Source organism: Buceros rhinoceros, unplaced genomic scaffold (genome assembly GCF_000710305.1).
Source record: "Buceros rhinoceros silvestris isolate BGI_N320 unplaced genomic scaffold, ASM71030v1 scaffold15236, whole genome shotgun sequence".
Taxonomy (NCBI): Eukaryota; Metazoa; Chordata; class Aves; order Bucerotiformes; family Bucerotidae; genus Buceros; species Buceros rhinoceros.
Window position 1 is genome coordinate 1 of NW_010419437.1, and position 16670 is coordinate 16670.

General features: G+C 42.2%; 1 protein-coding gene across 1 annotated transcript in view; it reads left to right on the forward strand.

Annotated features, from left to right (window-relative positions):
• Positions 1–2781: 2781 nt before the first annotated feature.
• Positions 2782–16670, forward strand: part of LOC104495881 (ubiquinol-cytochrome-c reductase complex assembly factor 1) — a gene marked incomplete at its 5' end in the record, with an annotated part of 44030 nt that continues 30141 nt past the window's right edge. The window contains 4 exons of the mRNA XM_010138921.1: positions 2782–2927; positions 4457–4561; positions 8665–8772; positions 11422–11494. Of these exons, the coding sequence (XP_010137223.1) occupies positions 2782–2927; positions 4457–4561; positions 8665–8772; positions 11422–11494 (432 nt within the window). The remainder of the gene's footprint in view (positions 2928–4456; positions 4562–8664; positions 8773–11421; positions 11495–16670) is intronic.

Consider the following 16670-nt stretch of genomic DNA (forward strand, 5'->3'; position numbering starts at 1 on the left):
CTGGTACTTGTCTGTGGCTTCGGGCACGGTGCGGGTGTGTGCCCGCCCGGTGGGGGATTGCCGGCCCTGGAGACTGCCTTCTCACTTCAGGGGTGTTTGGTAGTATAGGACAGTGTAAAGATTCCTGTTTCTGTCTTAAGTGGAAGAGGTGGGTGCCCATGAATGAGTGAGAGCGGGTTGTTAATCACAAGCTCCTTTCTTCTTATTATTTGTGTGCTTTTCTCCCTTTCTATTAGCCTTTACAGTCTTTGCAGCAAACTACCACTTTTTAGCATACAGACTAGAAAGGGGAAGTTTGTGCCTGGATCTCATGTTCTGTCACAACACAAATAGAGTCAGTGCTCCTAGGTGGAGGCAGATTTAAGGTGAAAGGCCTTTAATCAGAGGGCGGTACCCACCCAGGAAATTAATCCACTAAGTTCTTGGAGCTGATGTCTCCGGGTGTGTTTTTACAGCCCTGGTGAGCCCTGTGCTTTCAGCTCAAGCAACCGAGCAATTGACACACAGTGAGCTGAAGTTCCTGCTGCAGATGCTGGAGCAGCAGAGTAGTGGCTACGTAAAATAGTTTCCTGCAGTTTCAGAGAATTAAAGAAGCAATCGCTAGCAGAAAGGGAGGCGGAAGCCAGGCAGGAGAGGAGCAAGGCGAGTAGTAGAAAAGCAGCGAGTCACCAGCTGGGTTCAGCTCTCTGTGGAGCTGTACCCCCAGGGTGTGGTTTGCAATGAAAACCTGCTCGTGGAAGGTGAAGGACTTGTCTCCGAGGCTTCTCTGTCCCCGGACAATTCCTCTCCCAGCTGCTTCTGGTATTTGTATGGCAAAGTATGCTGATTCCACTTTTCAGCCTGGCCAGAAAAAACTCTCTCTGGAGGGGAGGAGAGGTACTTGCTGGCATTTTTTGTGATTTGAAGTGCCTTGCTTTTTAATCAGAGAAGCACCTGAGCTGTAGTAAGTGGTGAGAATACGCAGTTGGGAGGTGGGGAACTTGACAGCAGCATCATGCTCCAGCTCAGGCTTGGCTGGTCCCTGGCACTTCCCAGCATCTGCTGTTGCCTTAGCCTTTGATAGTTGCCTGATCGTATGAAAATGAGTCTTCAAACTTCCAGTGTCTTCTGTGTACCGAAAATAAGAAAGGAAAATCTTTTTTCTTCTGTCTTCAAGCCTTCTCACAAGCTGACAGCATATGATGCAGTGCTGATTATTGTCCAGACATTTCAGCTCTACTAGTTAATAACGGTTGTTATGATAAAGCTGTTCTTTACCTACGAAGAGGTCTTGGTGAATATACCTAGGGCTTTCCCAGTGGTTGCCAGGAGGTTCCAGAAGACCTCATTAAGGATATTTTTTCATCTGGATCTTGACAAGGCAGCTCGCTGCAGGAGGAGCGCACGTGCTGTCTGCAGATGATTCCTGAGTAATTCTGTTCAGTTTATGTTTGGTACCTTTTCTTTCAGCCAAATAGTGAAGAAAAAGTAGCACTTGTAATTTGTAAAGAAGGTTTAGTTCTGCAGAGAGAGGATTCCTTAGCTCATCGTGTTCCATTTCTGTTGCTCTGTTGTTTTCTGCTGTTGGCTTTGTTACTTCGTTGTTTTATCACATCTCACCTTTTAAGTGTGCATATGCTTATTTTATGTCGCTTGTCAAGTTTTGTTGCACTAATGCTTTTCAGCAGATCTAAACCTCAGTGTATTCAGGCTGTAAGACATATCACAACCTAGGCGCGTTTTCCTTCTTATTACAACGAAAAAGCCTCAAAAAATACTGTTAGATGCCTTAGAATCTTGTGGTAATTATTGGTTAAAAATGGTGAGCTTTTTTTCTTACTACTGTTTACCTCAAGAAGTACTTTGTGTTCTCATCTGAAATGTCTTTTAGAGTAGAAGTATATAATTTTCCTAATTTAACTTGCAGGGTAGTGACTATGGAGAAGGAGCAGAAACTAAGTAGTCTTGCTACAGTACAAGTGGGGAGGTGTAGTACTAGTGACTGTTAAATAATCCATTTGCTGTGGTAGTGTGTCTCACCCCTTGTAGTTTTTAGAAACCTGGATCCATTCCCCTAATGGATTTCCAATGTGGCCCTGAAGAACAGCCTGAGGCGGTTCGTGGCATCTGAGGGACAGCCGTGGCTGTGCGGGTCCTGGAGCTCAAGTCGGTTTTGTGTCTGTTCCTCCTAATCTTTGGACAGATCTGCTGGTCTCATAGTTGTCCCTTCACTGGGCACCACTAAGAGTGTGACTGACCACCCCATCAGGAGTTGTCTCTTCTCAAAGCTAAACCTCTCCTTATATGTTGGATGCTTCAATCTCTTAATGATCTTCGTGGCTGATTGAAAATGTATATATTTTTATCAGAAAAAGCCATATTATTTATACATATATGTACATATGTATATTACATATACATATTATAATATGTATGTTATTTCCAGTGTTACTGTAGAATATGTTTGAAGGAGTCCAATATTGTACTAACTTGAATCTTGCAGAAAATGAAAGTTGCAAAGAAAGTGCAGGCAACCCCCCGCCCCCGCCTGTGTTCAATATTAACTGATATTTGCATTCCAGAAAATAATTATCTTCACTGAAATATATTGGGACAATATATACTTTTGAAATACTAACCTTTCTAGCTGTGCCCAAGTCAGGCAAGATAAAGATGCATAAGCATTGGATGAGGGCTCTTCAGAAATCACTCCATCAGTTGAAGAGTGCTTCTTAAGCATTTCGATTTGTTGTGAAGGTAGAAAATGTGTGGCAGCAGGAGAGCAGCGGAGCTGTTGCTGAGTGTTGGGGTCCTTTTCTTCATTGCTTGTCTCTCTGTTCCAGAGCTGCCAGACTGGAGCAACTCAGTGGGTAGCAGCATGCAGCCGATTGTTACAGACAACCACAGGCCAAGGCCAGTGTAGACGGATGCTCTGTGGTGTTTTCCAGGTAGGATATCACAGTATGTTAAGCTGTGTAAGAAGTGGGATAAGTTTACGTTAGTAAGAAAAACTAATGATTTAAAAATAAAGACACTTTCAAAAGCGATGTCTTCACTGGCTGTGTATTGCTGGAATATCAAGGCAACTTAAAAGCTTCCTTCTGCTAAAAGGTGAGCTCCCACTCTTCATTACACTCAAATCTTGAATACGTTAAATGCAGAAGTCCAAATGTAGGTGTCATTTTCCCAAAGCAGCTAGTCTCTATTGCAAGGAGTCTCCAGCAGTTCATTTTACAGAACGTTTCCGCCCTGCAGCAGCCTGGATTTCTGGTACTGATAGTAAGTTTACCTGGCACAGCCCAGCACTGCGGGATGGTCTTTCAGTGGAAAGCGCTGCTGTGCAGCTTTGATTCCAGTTCTGTAGTAGGGTCCATAGTGTCAGATTGTGTCTGGCCGTGGGAAAATAATGAGAACATCATGTTATAGCACATAATAGTAAAGGGGTGAAAAATGTATAGAAAATGGAAACACGTGAACAGAATTAGAGTATATATCTCTTAGTGTTTCCTTCTTGCATACAATAAAATGAGGGGAGAGTAAGCCTCTTCTTATGTATATTACAACTTGTTTCATAGAGCCATGACTTACAGAATTAGAAACTTACCTGTAAGCTCCTCGGCTTGGATGTCTTTCTCAGATAAGACCTTCCAGTCCTGGGAAAATTGCCTGTGATTTTTGTGACGCAGCCATACTATGATTGGACCAGTCCCTGTCAGTTAGCGTACGGTGTTGAGAGTCGAGAGGGAAATGAGCAGTTGTGAAGTTGATTGATAAAGTTGGGCTTACTGTGAGCCACCAGCAGATTCACTAGACTTCTGGGGATGACTGCTCTGAACAAATGAGCGTATTTGCTTTGAATTTGTTCATGAACAAGTTACTGTTCATCTGGGTGTGCTGGCGGTCTGTGGTAGGTGTTCTGTACAGCGTGCAGCTTCACGGAGATCCCACTCCCTCTAGTTTTCTTTGTTGTGCGGAGCTCTGTAATACAAACCATGTGCTGTGCGTTTATAGTGGTTGCAGAGATAGCGTAATTTGTGTTTCTCAAGTCCTGGCCACAAAAACAATTGAATGGACTATGAAGTTATAGATAAAAATCGCATAAACTCGGTTTCTCTGCAAGGCCAGGAAAAATAATTATTCTTTCTTAGGAGACAAAACCCACAGTTAGAAGTAGTGTGTGAGAAGATCAAAGCAGATGGTCTGTGGTTTTTGATAGTGGAGTGTTCCGCCAGTCCATTCCATCAGCACCTTTACAGAACTATTGAACATGTGTGGTGCGGAGCATTAAGTGTGGACAACCATTCTGTGTGTAACAGTTATGATAATAAATCTGTGCATTTTGTGAAAGAAAGTTTTTCAGGATTAGACTGAATCGTAATCGAATCGGAAGCAAACTAAGAATAACTGAAGTAAAGTTAAGGTTCATTAGTCAATGGTCTCACTTTATCTTTTTCTTTTCTTTTATCATTTTTACTAGAGACGCGAGGCTGGCCAGTTTCAACGGTCGAAATCTTGTGGAGAATTGGTTCAAGCCAGTGGAGCCATTACACAGCAAAACAGATCGTTTTACAATACAAATAAGGTTAGAAGAGTTTGGTATTTTTATTGTCGGAGGGCACATTGTGCTAGGGATTGTACAGGTAGCATAACACTTTTCAAAACATGTAGGAGATGATTCGACTTCTATAGAAAATGTTTTTGTATGGCATGAAGAATGGGTCTAATAATTTGAGAATTGCTTTCTGTTCCTTTCCAGAAAAAGAAATGCTGACAGGGGAAGGGCAGTTACAGTTACAGTTACAGTTGGGCCATCTGGGGTGAAGGTGCAGTGATAAGCCAGGGAGATTCTTTCCAATGAAGAAGGAAACTAAGTTAAGGAGAGCAGTTATTGGGGTGGAGGCAGATGTTCCTTTCTTTCCTTTAGAAAGGGAAACACAGGAGTTGGTTCTTACACACTAGAAGTGACAAGTGATTTCCTGATTTTTTGGCTTGGGAATAATGTGTAACAACAGCCTTGCTAGCTGCTAAACACTGAAAATGTTTAGGCAATCTACTAATAATGGCTAATTTATTTACTGTTTATATCTACTATTTTGTAAATTTGTGCTCTCTCCACTTACATTTATTGTCTTCTGTCTTGGAACAGAAGCTTTTTGGAGCATAGATCATCTCTGTAAGATTAGTTTAATACTTAATCCAAGGAAGTCAGCATTTCTCAACTAAGAAGAACTCTGCTGCTGCTCTTGTTAATGCAGTGTGAAGAAAATGGCAAAATTAAACGTATGCGTGAGAAATGAGAGGACAGAAGGAAAAAGAAAGTTAAGGATTGATGGGTTAAATTTGCCTAGAAGCAACGATCCCAGTTTGCTGTCTGTCTAATTGTGTATTTTGCTGGTGTAGAGCTAGAGGTAAATACGAAGAAGTATTTTAAATGGAGTGTTTTGACATGGATAGGAGAAATGAAGGAAAACAAGGATATGTGTGGAAGGCACAAACCCCTGGCTGCTGTTTGCATCTAGTTCTTAACTGGAGGTTTTCCTTTTTTTTAGTTAATTCTTTCAGTGTCTTTCAGCTGGTGAGGTAAACCAAACATTTTGCAGACAGAGAGACTGAAGCATACAAAATGACTTGCACAATTTACCGTGGCCAGAGCTAAGAGTAGAATCCAGGCTCTCAAACGCCGTGCATACCCCTGGTTCCTGTGTGCGCCACCCCCTTACTCCTGTACAAGCGTCATTGGCAGAGGAGACCTGGGAGAACAATGGAAGACAAGGAGTGGCAGGAAGATCTTCAGAGCAGGGTTCAGGGGCTTGCTTCTGATGTATTGGAAAGGGCTGGGGAGGGGGACAAAGGTCAAAAGGTGAATCAGGGAATCTCATGGTTAAAATAGCCTTGGTGTAAGGAGCCAGGCAGGATTTGTGACCAGAGAGGAGGCAGTTTACAACAGTGTGGGTAAGGTCTGAGGTTGGTTTTTGGACTGCAGTCTTACTGTTTTGAGTGGAGAAGTACTCACTCATCTTTGAAATGTGAACTTGACTGTGCACTCCTGGTGGGAAGGTGGTTTAGAATTAATGGTGAGCTCCAGTTGTTCTATTTTTATATTTGGTGTCAAAATTAAAAGGATTATTCACTTCAACCACTGAATTTCAGGTATAGAGCAGGAAAGTCAGCCTGAGGTGGACTTCAGTCCCTTTCAGTGTCTTGATGAGCTAGTTTTGAGTGAACTATAAAACATGTTTTTGAAGTTTCCTCTGGTTTTATAAACACTTACAGGACTGTTTGATTGCATTTGGCTGCAGTCGTGGCATTGTCAGGGTGAACTGCATACCTTTATCCATAGGCTGAACCAAACACTGACTGCTTAAATCCCCTCTCCATCTCCTGAGCCGCTTCAGGCAGACTTGCAGAAGAAAGAAGCGAGAATCATGCCATTTCTTGGAGAAGACTGTTTTGCCCTCAGTCATTTTTTGGGTGATGAGTTAACAGCAGTCGAAGCAAGATAATTTTAGGTTTTAACTTCTTTAGCATAAGGAAAAACTGATACCGAGGGAGACTTCAGAACCATTTGTAGATGAGAGGCATGTAGTAAAGTCAGTCTGCCTAGATTCACTAGGGGTTTAGTATGATTTTAATTCCTGTGGAGGTGATGAGCGATGATTTTTGTGAGTTTAGTGCGGCAGCAGTTACTGGGACACAAGTTCTGCATTGGGTATATCCTGTTATTGCCTGACTGGAGCGGAGCTTGTGGAGTTACCTTATACATGGCTAGGTGTGATTTTCGGTGTAGAGAAGGGTATTGCATGGAATAATCTTGAAGAAAAAGCTGGGTCCGTTCCACGTGGCAGAGGGTGGGAACTGTCTTTGTTTTGGATGGTAATAGGAGACTCGGTGAACAGATTAATGGCCAACGTTGAAAGCAAGGATGTGAGTATTAAAGGAGGTCCTGTCTTACCGGGTGACTCTTAGATTCTAAAAGGGCACAGAGCGTGTGTCTTCCTATTTACCTGAATGCGAGGCATGACGGGTTCACGACTTTAATAGCCACCTGTGGATAGTACACAAGCGCAAAGTATTTAATCTCAAACGCTAAAGCTTGTGTGTAGATGTACGTAGGGATTGATTATGTCTCAAAGCTACAATTTTAGTCACTTCTACGGTTTTTAATTAAGTATAGCAATGTGCAGGATGTGTCTGATATTTAATATGTATTTATTTATCATTCATGCCATTTCAAAAGCTGTAGAGAATACAGCCAGAATGATCAGAAATGGGAAGAGCCTTCAGTATAAGAGGAGGCTATTTTAGGACACTTCTAAACTAGCGAGTAGATGTATGGGCATCTAAACTGATGGGCAGATGTATGATTCTGGCCATAAAAGATACTGAACAAGGAGATAGGAATTGGTTGTTTGCAGTTTCTCATAGGAAAATTTGGAGCATCCAGTGAAATGGCAAGGTTGGATTTAAAGCAGGAACAAGGAAATTATTTTTCTACATAACTAAACTGTGAAAATCATGTACCACAACTCTCTGTTAGAGATGTTAAACACTGGGGTGCTGAAGGTGCATCCAGTTGTAGGTGCCAAAAATGAACACGTGCGTAATTTTCTCGTATGACGTCCCGGTCTGTTCTGGCCATGGACGGCAGTCCTCACGTTGCTGAATTGCCTTCCTACTAACAAAATTCTTTTCTTTGTATGTTCATGCCTTGGAAGGAAGTGTTTAGGGTGAAATTCGAACTACTTGAAGCAATTTAACATTTTTTTGGTCAGGAAACTTTCTCAGATTGTAATGGCTCTCAGCTGAGTTCCTCAAGCGTATGTAGGAGATTCACATGCATTAAATTTTGGTTAGATGGTTTAAAAGTAATTTCTTGATAACAAAATGTTTATAATGCATTCTTAATTCATTAGAAATTATTTGCTGGAGTACAAATGGTAATTACTGATGGCTGATTGCTACTGCCAGGACGCTTAGAGGCAGAATGCCACAAAGATTTCTTAGCTGTCCAAAGTTATTTAAGGTGTGTACTGAACCTGGAAGAGAACATTTATCTTCATGTTTCCAGAAACTGCATATCATTGGGGACTATATACTTTCCTGATCTAGATTTTCTGCAGTTACCGTTAAGATGAACTGTATTGGAAAGAACAATCTGGGGGAGCTTTTCAGTAAGGACGGTGGGTTTTGTAGCTTCAGTAGTGTTAAGATGGAGCTGTTTGGTTTGTACAGTGTAGAATTACTGTAGCGAGCCATGCGCCTGTGAGAGTAAGAGAGGGAATGTGAAAGGTTAGCTTGATTTACTGTTGCTGTGATTTGTTTGTGCATTTTTTCTGCAGGAGATTTAAGCCCAAGTAGAGACACATATAAAAAGAATATGGGAATCTAGAATGTGCGCTGTATTTTGGAAAGTTTCAGTACAGACTGTTTGAGTCTGAGCCTCCAGTGGGATGCTTTTATCAAAACGTTTACGCAGTGTTTCCATTTGTAAACAGACGAATGTCATGTAGGGAAAAAAAAGGGTACTATTTTGCAGAGAAGATCTAAATATGTATTTGTTTTGTTGAACAAAAAAAAGTAAACAAACCCCCTAAAATTCTCTATTAAACTTGTAGCTTTTCTAACTGAAATGATTTGCCAGATTTAATTTCTAAGACTGATGTATGTGATATTTCAATTTTACAGCAGCTTTCTGCCAAAGATTCCTTGCAGCCATCTGAAGAGAAAGTGGGTGCTTTCACAAGAATCATAGAAGCAATGGGTTTCACGGGACCACTGAAGTATAGCAGATGGGTAAAGCATTAATTTAATAATTCTTGTGGTTGTTTGATACTTTCAGAGTTCTAAAAAGCAAGCAGAAAAACCCCACACTTGTTAGTTTCTTATAATGGGGCAGTACTTAATGGAAAAGTTCTAACTGTTACTCATGTAAATTCCTGTTTTGTGGTACGAGGAATAATAATCTATAGCTTCAACCTCCCTTGATCTGTGCGTTGCCATCATTGTCGTAAGCAGGAATATTGTATTTGGTCTGTAGAGTCTTAAACCTTCTTGAATTTCTTCAGATATCTTATTTTTGTTTCTAATAATGACCAATCACAATTATCTAGAAAGATTCTAACTACAGGAAGAGCACATTATGACACTTACCTCGTGCGCTCCTCCAGCGGACAGCCGTTGTCTGTTTCAGGACTTCCTGCATGAAACTAGGCATTTTTCTGTAATATCTATTGATGGATTTTTCTTCTCTAAATTTGCCCAGTTGCTCTTCAAACTCTTGGAAGTCTGTAGCTTGCATAATATTCAATATCAGGGAGTTCCATAGCTTGAGAGCCCGCTGGGGAAAAAGTAGTGGTTTTCAGTTGGCGCCTTTTAATTTTGTAGTTTAAAAAAAATGGTGATTATTCTTTCCTTGGAGCGTACGTTCACATTCTGCCTTCCACTGATGATTTTATAGACTCGTCTGTTCTATAACATTTTAGTCATTCTCTGGACTGAGGAGACTTAGCTTGGCTTGTTTCTGTTATTGAGGCTCTTTCATGTTTTGATTTTGTTGCCCCCCTCTGAATCTCTGTCAGTGTTCTGTGTCTCTGTGACAGGAGGGTCTCCCAAGCGGACAGTAGTGAGATACGTTATGTTTGCTGTTGGAGTTGCTGTTCAGTAGTGGCTGACGAGGGCGGAGTCACAAATAGGTCTCCCTTTTTTGCATTTTTTAAATAGTCTTTCACAAAGCAGTTATTAACATTGACTAAACGAGAGCAGTTCTGTAAGAGACACACCTTCATTCCTCATGCCGAAGGGGAGAGGCAAAGTTAAATTCATAATTTCTTTGCTCTCTGTTGGGACAGAGTATGAAGACAGTATCTGTAAGGCGTGGACCTCCTCTGAGACTGCTCTGAAACTTGCTGATTGTATCTCGCTCCTCAGAAAGACAATACAGAGAAGAGATAACTGACGCTTAAGAGGGTTAGGTGTTTTGGTTAACATCAGTTGCTTTTAATCAGGTGAGGCTAAACCTCATGAGAGAGTAGTTTCTCCCCCATGTGCTTGTGTACATATTGTTGTAATAAAGATTCTTGTTAGCTCTAGGTGTGGATTCAGAGTTCTCCTTAATTGCTACTCTTTACTGCCTGCTTTTGGCTGGGGAACTTGGGTTTGGAAAGAGTTATTTTGTGGTGAGGGCCCAAGAGACCCAAGTTCATTTCTGGCCTTGCCAGTGCTCTCTCTGAGATCTTATGGAAGTTTCTTAATATTCCTCTGCTTTTTTCCATTTTCTTCTCCCTTCCCCCACATCTCTTCTACACCCTAAAACTTCCATGATTCAATTTCACCAGTTTTCCCTGTGTGACTTGCCTCATGTAACAGCTGGATTGCAGGGACTGTTCTTTACAGTATGTTTTTAATGTCTAGTAATGCCTGGTCTAGGGCAGTGGCTTTCACCAGGAAGATCTCTACTCCCAGGCCAGGCAGCGTTTCCTTTAAAAAGGAAACCTTCAGAACACCAGTAAGCAGTGTAAATTATTTTACTGCATGTAGTTTATATGTTTACTTGATTTTTGACAGAAGCCTGCAATTATTGAATAAGAAAAATACTGTCTCCTGTGCTTCCACAGTAGAAGATCAGTTGCAACTTCCTTATTTTTCCTCTGGTTGGAGGAGACACAAATAATTACTTTGGTAATTTGAAGTGCCATTTGACAGGCTTTGTGCTCTTCTCTGTAGTATAGTGAGCACTGAGATGATCCCCAGTATATGTCACTGAAAATAAAATTAAAAAAAAAGAAAAAAAACAACCAACCAAAGCAAACCCGAGATCTTTGCTATCAGTTATTGTGCTCTTGGAATCTTCAGCACATGTATCTTTGTAGGTGATGCACTGAAGGTGTTTCTGGTGCAATGCCAGGCCAAGAACAAAGCTAGAAGTGTCAAAGTACTTCATGTCATTCATCTTTTGGGATTCCTTTCTCACTTGTGAAAAATTAGTTGGTCAATTTTCATTTTTGTAGGAAAAAAAGATATTTTTAGGGCATGTCTGGTATGTCACTTCTTTAATATTATAAACTTAACTATAAACTTAACTAAACTATTATAAACTTCAATATACAAAATATTTGAGTGGTATTGGGGGAAACCAGAATTGTAAATTGGCATCTTGTCTCTGTAAGGAAAGTAATTTCATTTATTTTTCTGTAATTACATTATTATATTAAACTACATTTGAAAGATTATTCAAGAAGCCATTTAATGTTTTTGCCTCAAGGGAAATACTTGTGTCCTTCCTGGGAGATACAGCAGTTTAATATGCTCCCAAAAATCTCAAGCGACTGTGATTCTCAAAAGAAGTATTTTCAGAAAATGATAGTGTATGTATTTAGCAAAACCAGCAGTGTTCACTAGCTCTCATGATGAATACTTTAAGTATTGTCTTTTCTTTTCCTTCAGAAAATTAAAGTAGCGGCTCTGCGCATGTACACGTGCTGTGTGGAGAAAACTGACTATGAGGAATTTTTTAACAGTAAGTAACAGACTTGATGGCATTTGGACTGCTGCTCTGGTGAGAGAATTTCCGCTGCAAATTCACTAGATGTATTTATCCCAGTAAACAGGGCGTCAAAAAGACTTGTCAGACCCTAGTACTGCATGGTCAGCTGGGGGCTGGCTGTAGCAGCATTCCCTTGAGCTCTGAGCGACAAGTGTTCGAGGGCAGGCTATGGAGTCTGGGGTAGTCGCGTTTTGCTCACTGCAATGGAGAACAAGAACAAGAGTAAGACGGGTAAAACCCAGAGTATCCTCTAGAGGGATATTGCCCTTTTTTGTTGCTAAACTAAGAATCCAGATAACTCTTCCCTTTTTACCGTGGTCACGTGGTCTCTGTGTCCTACCCTGTCCCATGACCTGTTGAGAGAAGGTCCAGTATAACTGGGATGCAGGTATGAGAAGCATCCTGATCTGCTAATGCCCATCTCTCTTTTGTGATAAAGGGCCAGCTGGCTCACAGTGTCCTACCTGTCTCTCTTCCTCACAGCTGGGAGAGGTGTGGCTAGAACTTGGAGACTTTCTGTCTTTTACAACAGCATTAAACCAGGCCATGTCTCTTGTCTGGGCAGAGAGTGTGACTAGAATAGAGACACGAGTCCTTCCTCTAAGGGTATGGAAATGATAGTGGCTTGAAGAGGGATGGCTTTTCCATGTTGCATACATTTTTTCAGCTATTAGCTTATGTCAGTGTGATTTAGCTGGTAGTGAACCCATTGCCTAGATCTGGCCTGTCACCTGAGTTCCTGAGCTACCAAATGCTTTCTTGTGGCTTTACAATCCACCAGCACGGGTTGGGGCTGCTGCTGCTGCCGCCTCTTGAGAGATTAGCTGAAGGGACATCTTCATGTGTTCATCCAGTGCAGAGCTTACTGAGGGTGGTTTGGTACATGATGTTGCTGCTGCAAGATTTTTCAAAGGTTTTGAAAATGTTTTTCCAGAACAGTGATGTGTTCTCAGCTGTTGCAGGAGTGAGAGAACTCTGTGAGCAGTAGGCTTCATCATTAGTGATCAAAAAATGAGAGCCTCAGTTTTCCTGTGTACACACCTCTCCCCAGCTGTGTGCCCTCTCAGGCTTTCTCAGATAAGTTCTTCATTTTTGCCTCTCAAATAGAGGGTTTGTTATTTTTAAATGGTGTTTCACTACGGCTGCTTAACAGGTTAATCATACAAAGATATATAAATGTTACCCTATATTAAAATTCAAAGAGATTTCAAAACGTGTTTGCGAAAGAGATACTGGCGCAGATTTTCAAGCTTTAACTTTCATGTTTAACTTTAAATATAACACAAACAGCAGGCAGCCTTTCCTTCAAGTTTCACCATTTTCTCCAGAATGTTCTTGTTGCTACTTAGTACAAGTCGTAGCCAGTCCATCTCTGAATTTACACCAGGGAAACCTATGTTTTCGTTGGCTTGGGACTGTTGTTACCCAAGGACCAAGGCAGTTTGTTGTGCTGAGATTGGCAGCGCGTGATGCCCCTGTTGGTGCAGTAGGAACGCCCGCGGTGTTGGGGTCTACGGCTGTGGTTCCACAGGAATCATTGCTTTCATGTAAAACCAGATAGAAGAATTTTCTGTTACTTCTGTCTACTTACAACTGCAGCTCTTTGGGGAATTACTCTGAAATTTAACAGGCATGTGATCCATGTTGAAAATGTAGTTCCCTAAACCACAGACTGTTTGTGGGCAGGAACCTTTTAACTGGGTTTTGCCAATGAAGAAGCGTTAGGCTGTGGTTATGTGGGCAGCTGAGTTGAAGTAGTGGCCAAAGGCTCTCTTCTCCGCATTCCTCTGCCTGTGTTCTCAACTGGACAATTATCATGTCCTTCAGTGAACTGTTTAGGCCACTGAAAGAAAACAGCCTGTTTTTTTACTGACTTCCTGTTTTGCTGTGTTAGTGAATTAGTGGCACACGAAAGGGTCGATGGACAGCAGCTCTGGCCTGAAGTAGGTGGTGAGGAGTACATGATTAAGAGAGGGGAACATGGCATGAAGCAAGTTATCCAACTTCCAGTTCTGTGCAGTTCACTGTGACTTCATCAAACTAGGTCAGTCAGGAGCTGGGTTTTTTCCCCTGTTCCAGATTGCTTCTTTTTCAATTAAAGATAGGCATCACTTAAGCCAGGACTGCAGCTCACTCCCAGGAGAGCAGCCTGGGGGATTAGTAGGAAGAGGAAGCACCTAGCTCTTAACTCTTTCCTTTGGTGATGCAGCAAGCACAGGTATGCCTGAGACTGCACAGCCACGTAGGAACTGCGCTGTTTGGGAACCCTGCGAGTCGTAGTGGTGCTGCGTGGGACCCGGCTCAGGTCTGCCTGAGCCAAAGCTGGCTGTTGTAGACCTAGTCGTGCTTTTATGCTTTGCTGCCCCCAGTGCTTCTGGCGCTAGCTGCATGGTGTCGCGGTATCCGAGTGAACTGCATAGAGTCAGCTCCGGTCTCTAGAGAGCTTATTAACTTTGCTGCTGTGAGAGTTATTGACCTACTGAGCTGGCCTTGCATCCATCCATGCGTAAAACCCTTTGTGGGATATTAACCCTGTGTGATCAGAACCAGGTCTTCTTTGTTTCTGGACCTGCCTTTGTGGTGTGGTCAAACTGTGGCATCAATAACAACTGCAGTGTAATCTTCCGGAACTTGAATTGGTGTGTGGGTTTTGTCGGGTAGTTCTCCGACAGAGGTGACGTAAAGACTGGGCGGTATGGTGTTGAGATCTGGGACAATGATAGCATTTCGTGTCATGCAGGCTATCTTGCTATCTCAGTGCATTTCTGCGGTTACCTAGTGAAATTCCTGAGCGTTTCTGTTACGCAGGATGAGCCCTGTGAACTGCCTCGCTCTGCCTTAGGACAGCAGTTCCCAAAACAGGGCCTATGGGTGTACAAGGCATGAGGCTGCTGTAGTGTATAAAGCAGAGGTGTTTTAACTGAGACTCTTTAGTGTTATACTGGAGTTAATTTTATTACACCTGCTATTCTGTTGTGTCTCTGTGATCAACTATGGACAAAACTTTGGGAATTCTGCTTTAGCGCCTGCATCCCCAAATGTCCGTACTGCGTTGCTTATGTGGAAAGTGGAGCCGTTTTAGGACTTCGCCTGTTTCTTGTTTAATGGAGAACAGAGAAGTAGTAGAGGGAATAGCAAGATTATTGGTACCTGGCTTCCTGTGCACAAAGCTTGCAGAGCTTGGATAGTTCTGACAAAATGAAGGAGGTAGCCGCATGTGAGCAAAGTGTTTCATGCCTAGGCTGATACTTGAGAGGTCAAAAGAGCTTTGAGTTTACCTACAGGAGTCGGGATTCTTCTGTCTCCCTTAGCCCATCAGGTGCCCTACAGGCACTTGCTGCTGTCTGTCCTGCTCGGTGGAACACCGACATAGTGCACCTCTTTTTTTGCAGGATGTGGGAATATTATCCCATTGCCACTACCAAAAGTTTAGGAAGGACACAAAGATGATCTATGATGGAAGAAAGTCCATGTTCAAGTTTTGGGTCCCTTACCGGATGAATTTTAAGTGCAGAATATGGCTGGAGGAGGAGTATGTCCTCATAATCCTGAGCATTCACGTCTCTTACTGCGTGCAGACATGTGAACAGGGTGTGTTCTTTGGGCGTAATAGATAATAATGTACAGGTGAGCTGCTGTGGGCGGCTGCTGATAATCACAGCGATTTCCTGGGTAGCTTTAACAACAGACATTTTTTCTATATCTGTATTCTGAAGGAAATGATTTTTTTGTTTAATTACAGGATGGATCTTTCTTACTAGTTAGTTTCCCAGAATAAGGTGTTCCAAGCCCGCACATTTTAGAATTGCATTCTTCTTAAAAAACTGATATCTGAGGGCAAGCATTTTGCTTTGAAGAAGCCATCCCTTCTTTAAATGTACAAGTTAAAAAAAAAATTATAAAAATAGAAGTGCAACACTTGGAAAGTTAGAGAAAAATTTCCTCCCTCCTGGCTCTTTAAAAACTTTTCTATTTCCAGTCGTAGAGTTGTGAGCTTGGCTTTCCACTGAAGAGCGATTTCTGTGGTGGGAGACTGATACTACCTTCTACTTTAGAAACCTTGGTCTGTTGAACTAAGTGTTTTGCTCAGAGTCGTGTCTGTGGAACCTTCATTTAATGGCATGGTTTAGTTAATGCAGGCATTGTGTACTCTTGCCCTAGTTAGAGATGCCTTGGCATGCGTTTAGGTCACAGTAGTTATTTCTGGGTACATGAACTATTTCTAATAGGAATGAGAGTGCCAAATGGAGAGAAGGGTGAAGGAAACCTGTGTTTCATCTCCAAACATAGACTGTCTTTATACTGTCTTAGAGGTGGCATAGGTGACGTATGGGCACTGATGTTGAAGTTTGGCACCTCCTAGCCACTGAGGGAGTCATCTTTCTGAGAAGGTAGGAAGACTGTTGATTTGCTTGATTCTCCTGGTGGTTGCCTGGTATATTAGAAGAAAGAGGCTCTGAAAAGTGTTGCTTCGTGGTCCAGGTGAATCTCCTTGGTAATACTTGAGATCCAAGAAGTAAAGGAGTCAGGAAGGAATATATTCAACACAGAAGAGATAAGGTTGACTTCCTTAGGTCACATCTGACTGTAAAGACCATTTCTGAATACTCGCTGGCTTTCTTGCAGCTATGTTTGAACAGTACAGAAGACAAGATCAAGTGCTGGGTAGGTCAAGGTGATTGTGTCAGATCCTTTGCATTAGGTACTCCTCTTAAAAACTTCTCCAGAAAACAGATGTAGAGGTGGCTTCCCAGGAGGAAAGTTTTAAGATTGACAGGAACTGAAGGACTTAATGTGCACGTAACCCACAGGTCCATGCTTTTCAAACAGGAGGGAGATACGGTTTCTGTGCTACACAGCCTAAATATCCAGCCTCGCATCGTACAGCACATGCCAATCCATAGCCTGAACGTGCGTATGGGCAAACCATCTCTGGGAAACCCAGTAGAGCTAAATCTGGAAACAGAAATTGTTTCTATGGTTGGCTGGTGGTTTTAATACTAATGTAGAATGACTAGAGACAAGGTACGCTCAGAGTGCTGCGGGCTCTACAACCGTGTAGTAAATCAGAACAGCGGAGTCAGGGTAGAGACCCAGCCAGCACATTATCCTGTCCCTGGCAGGAGGCAACAGCACATCTGAAAGAGTG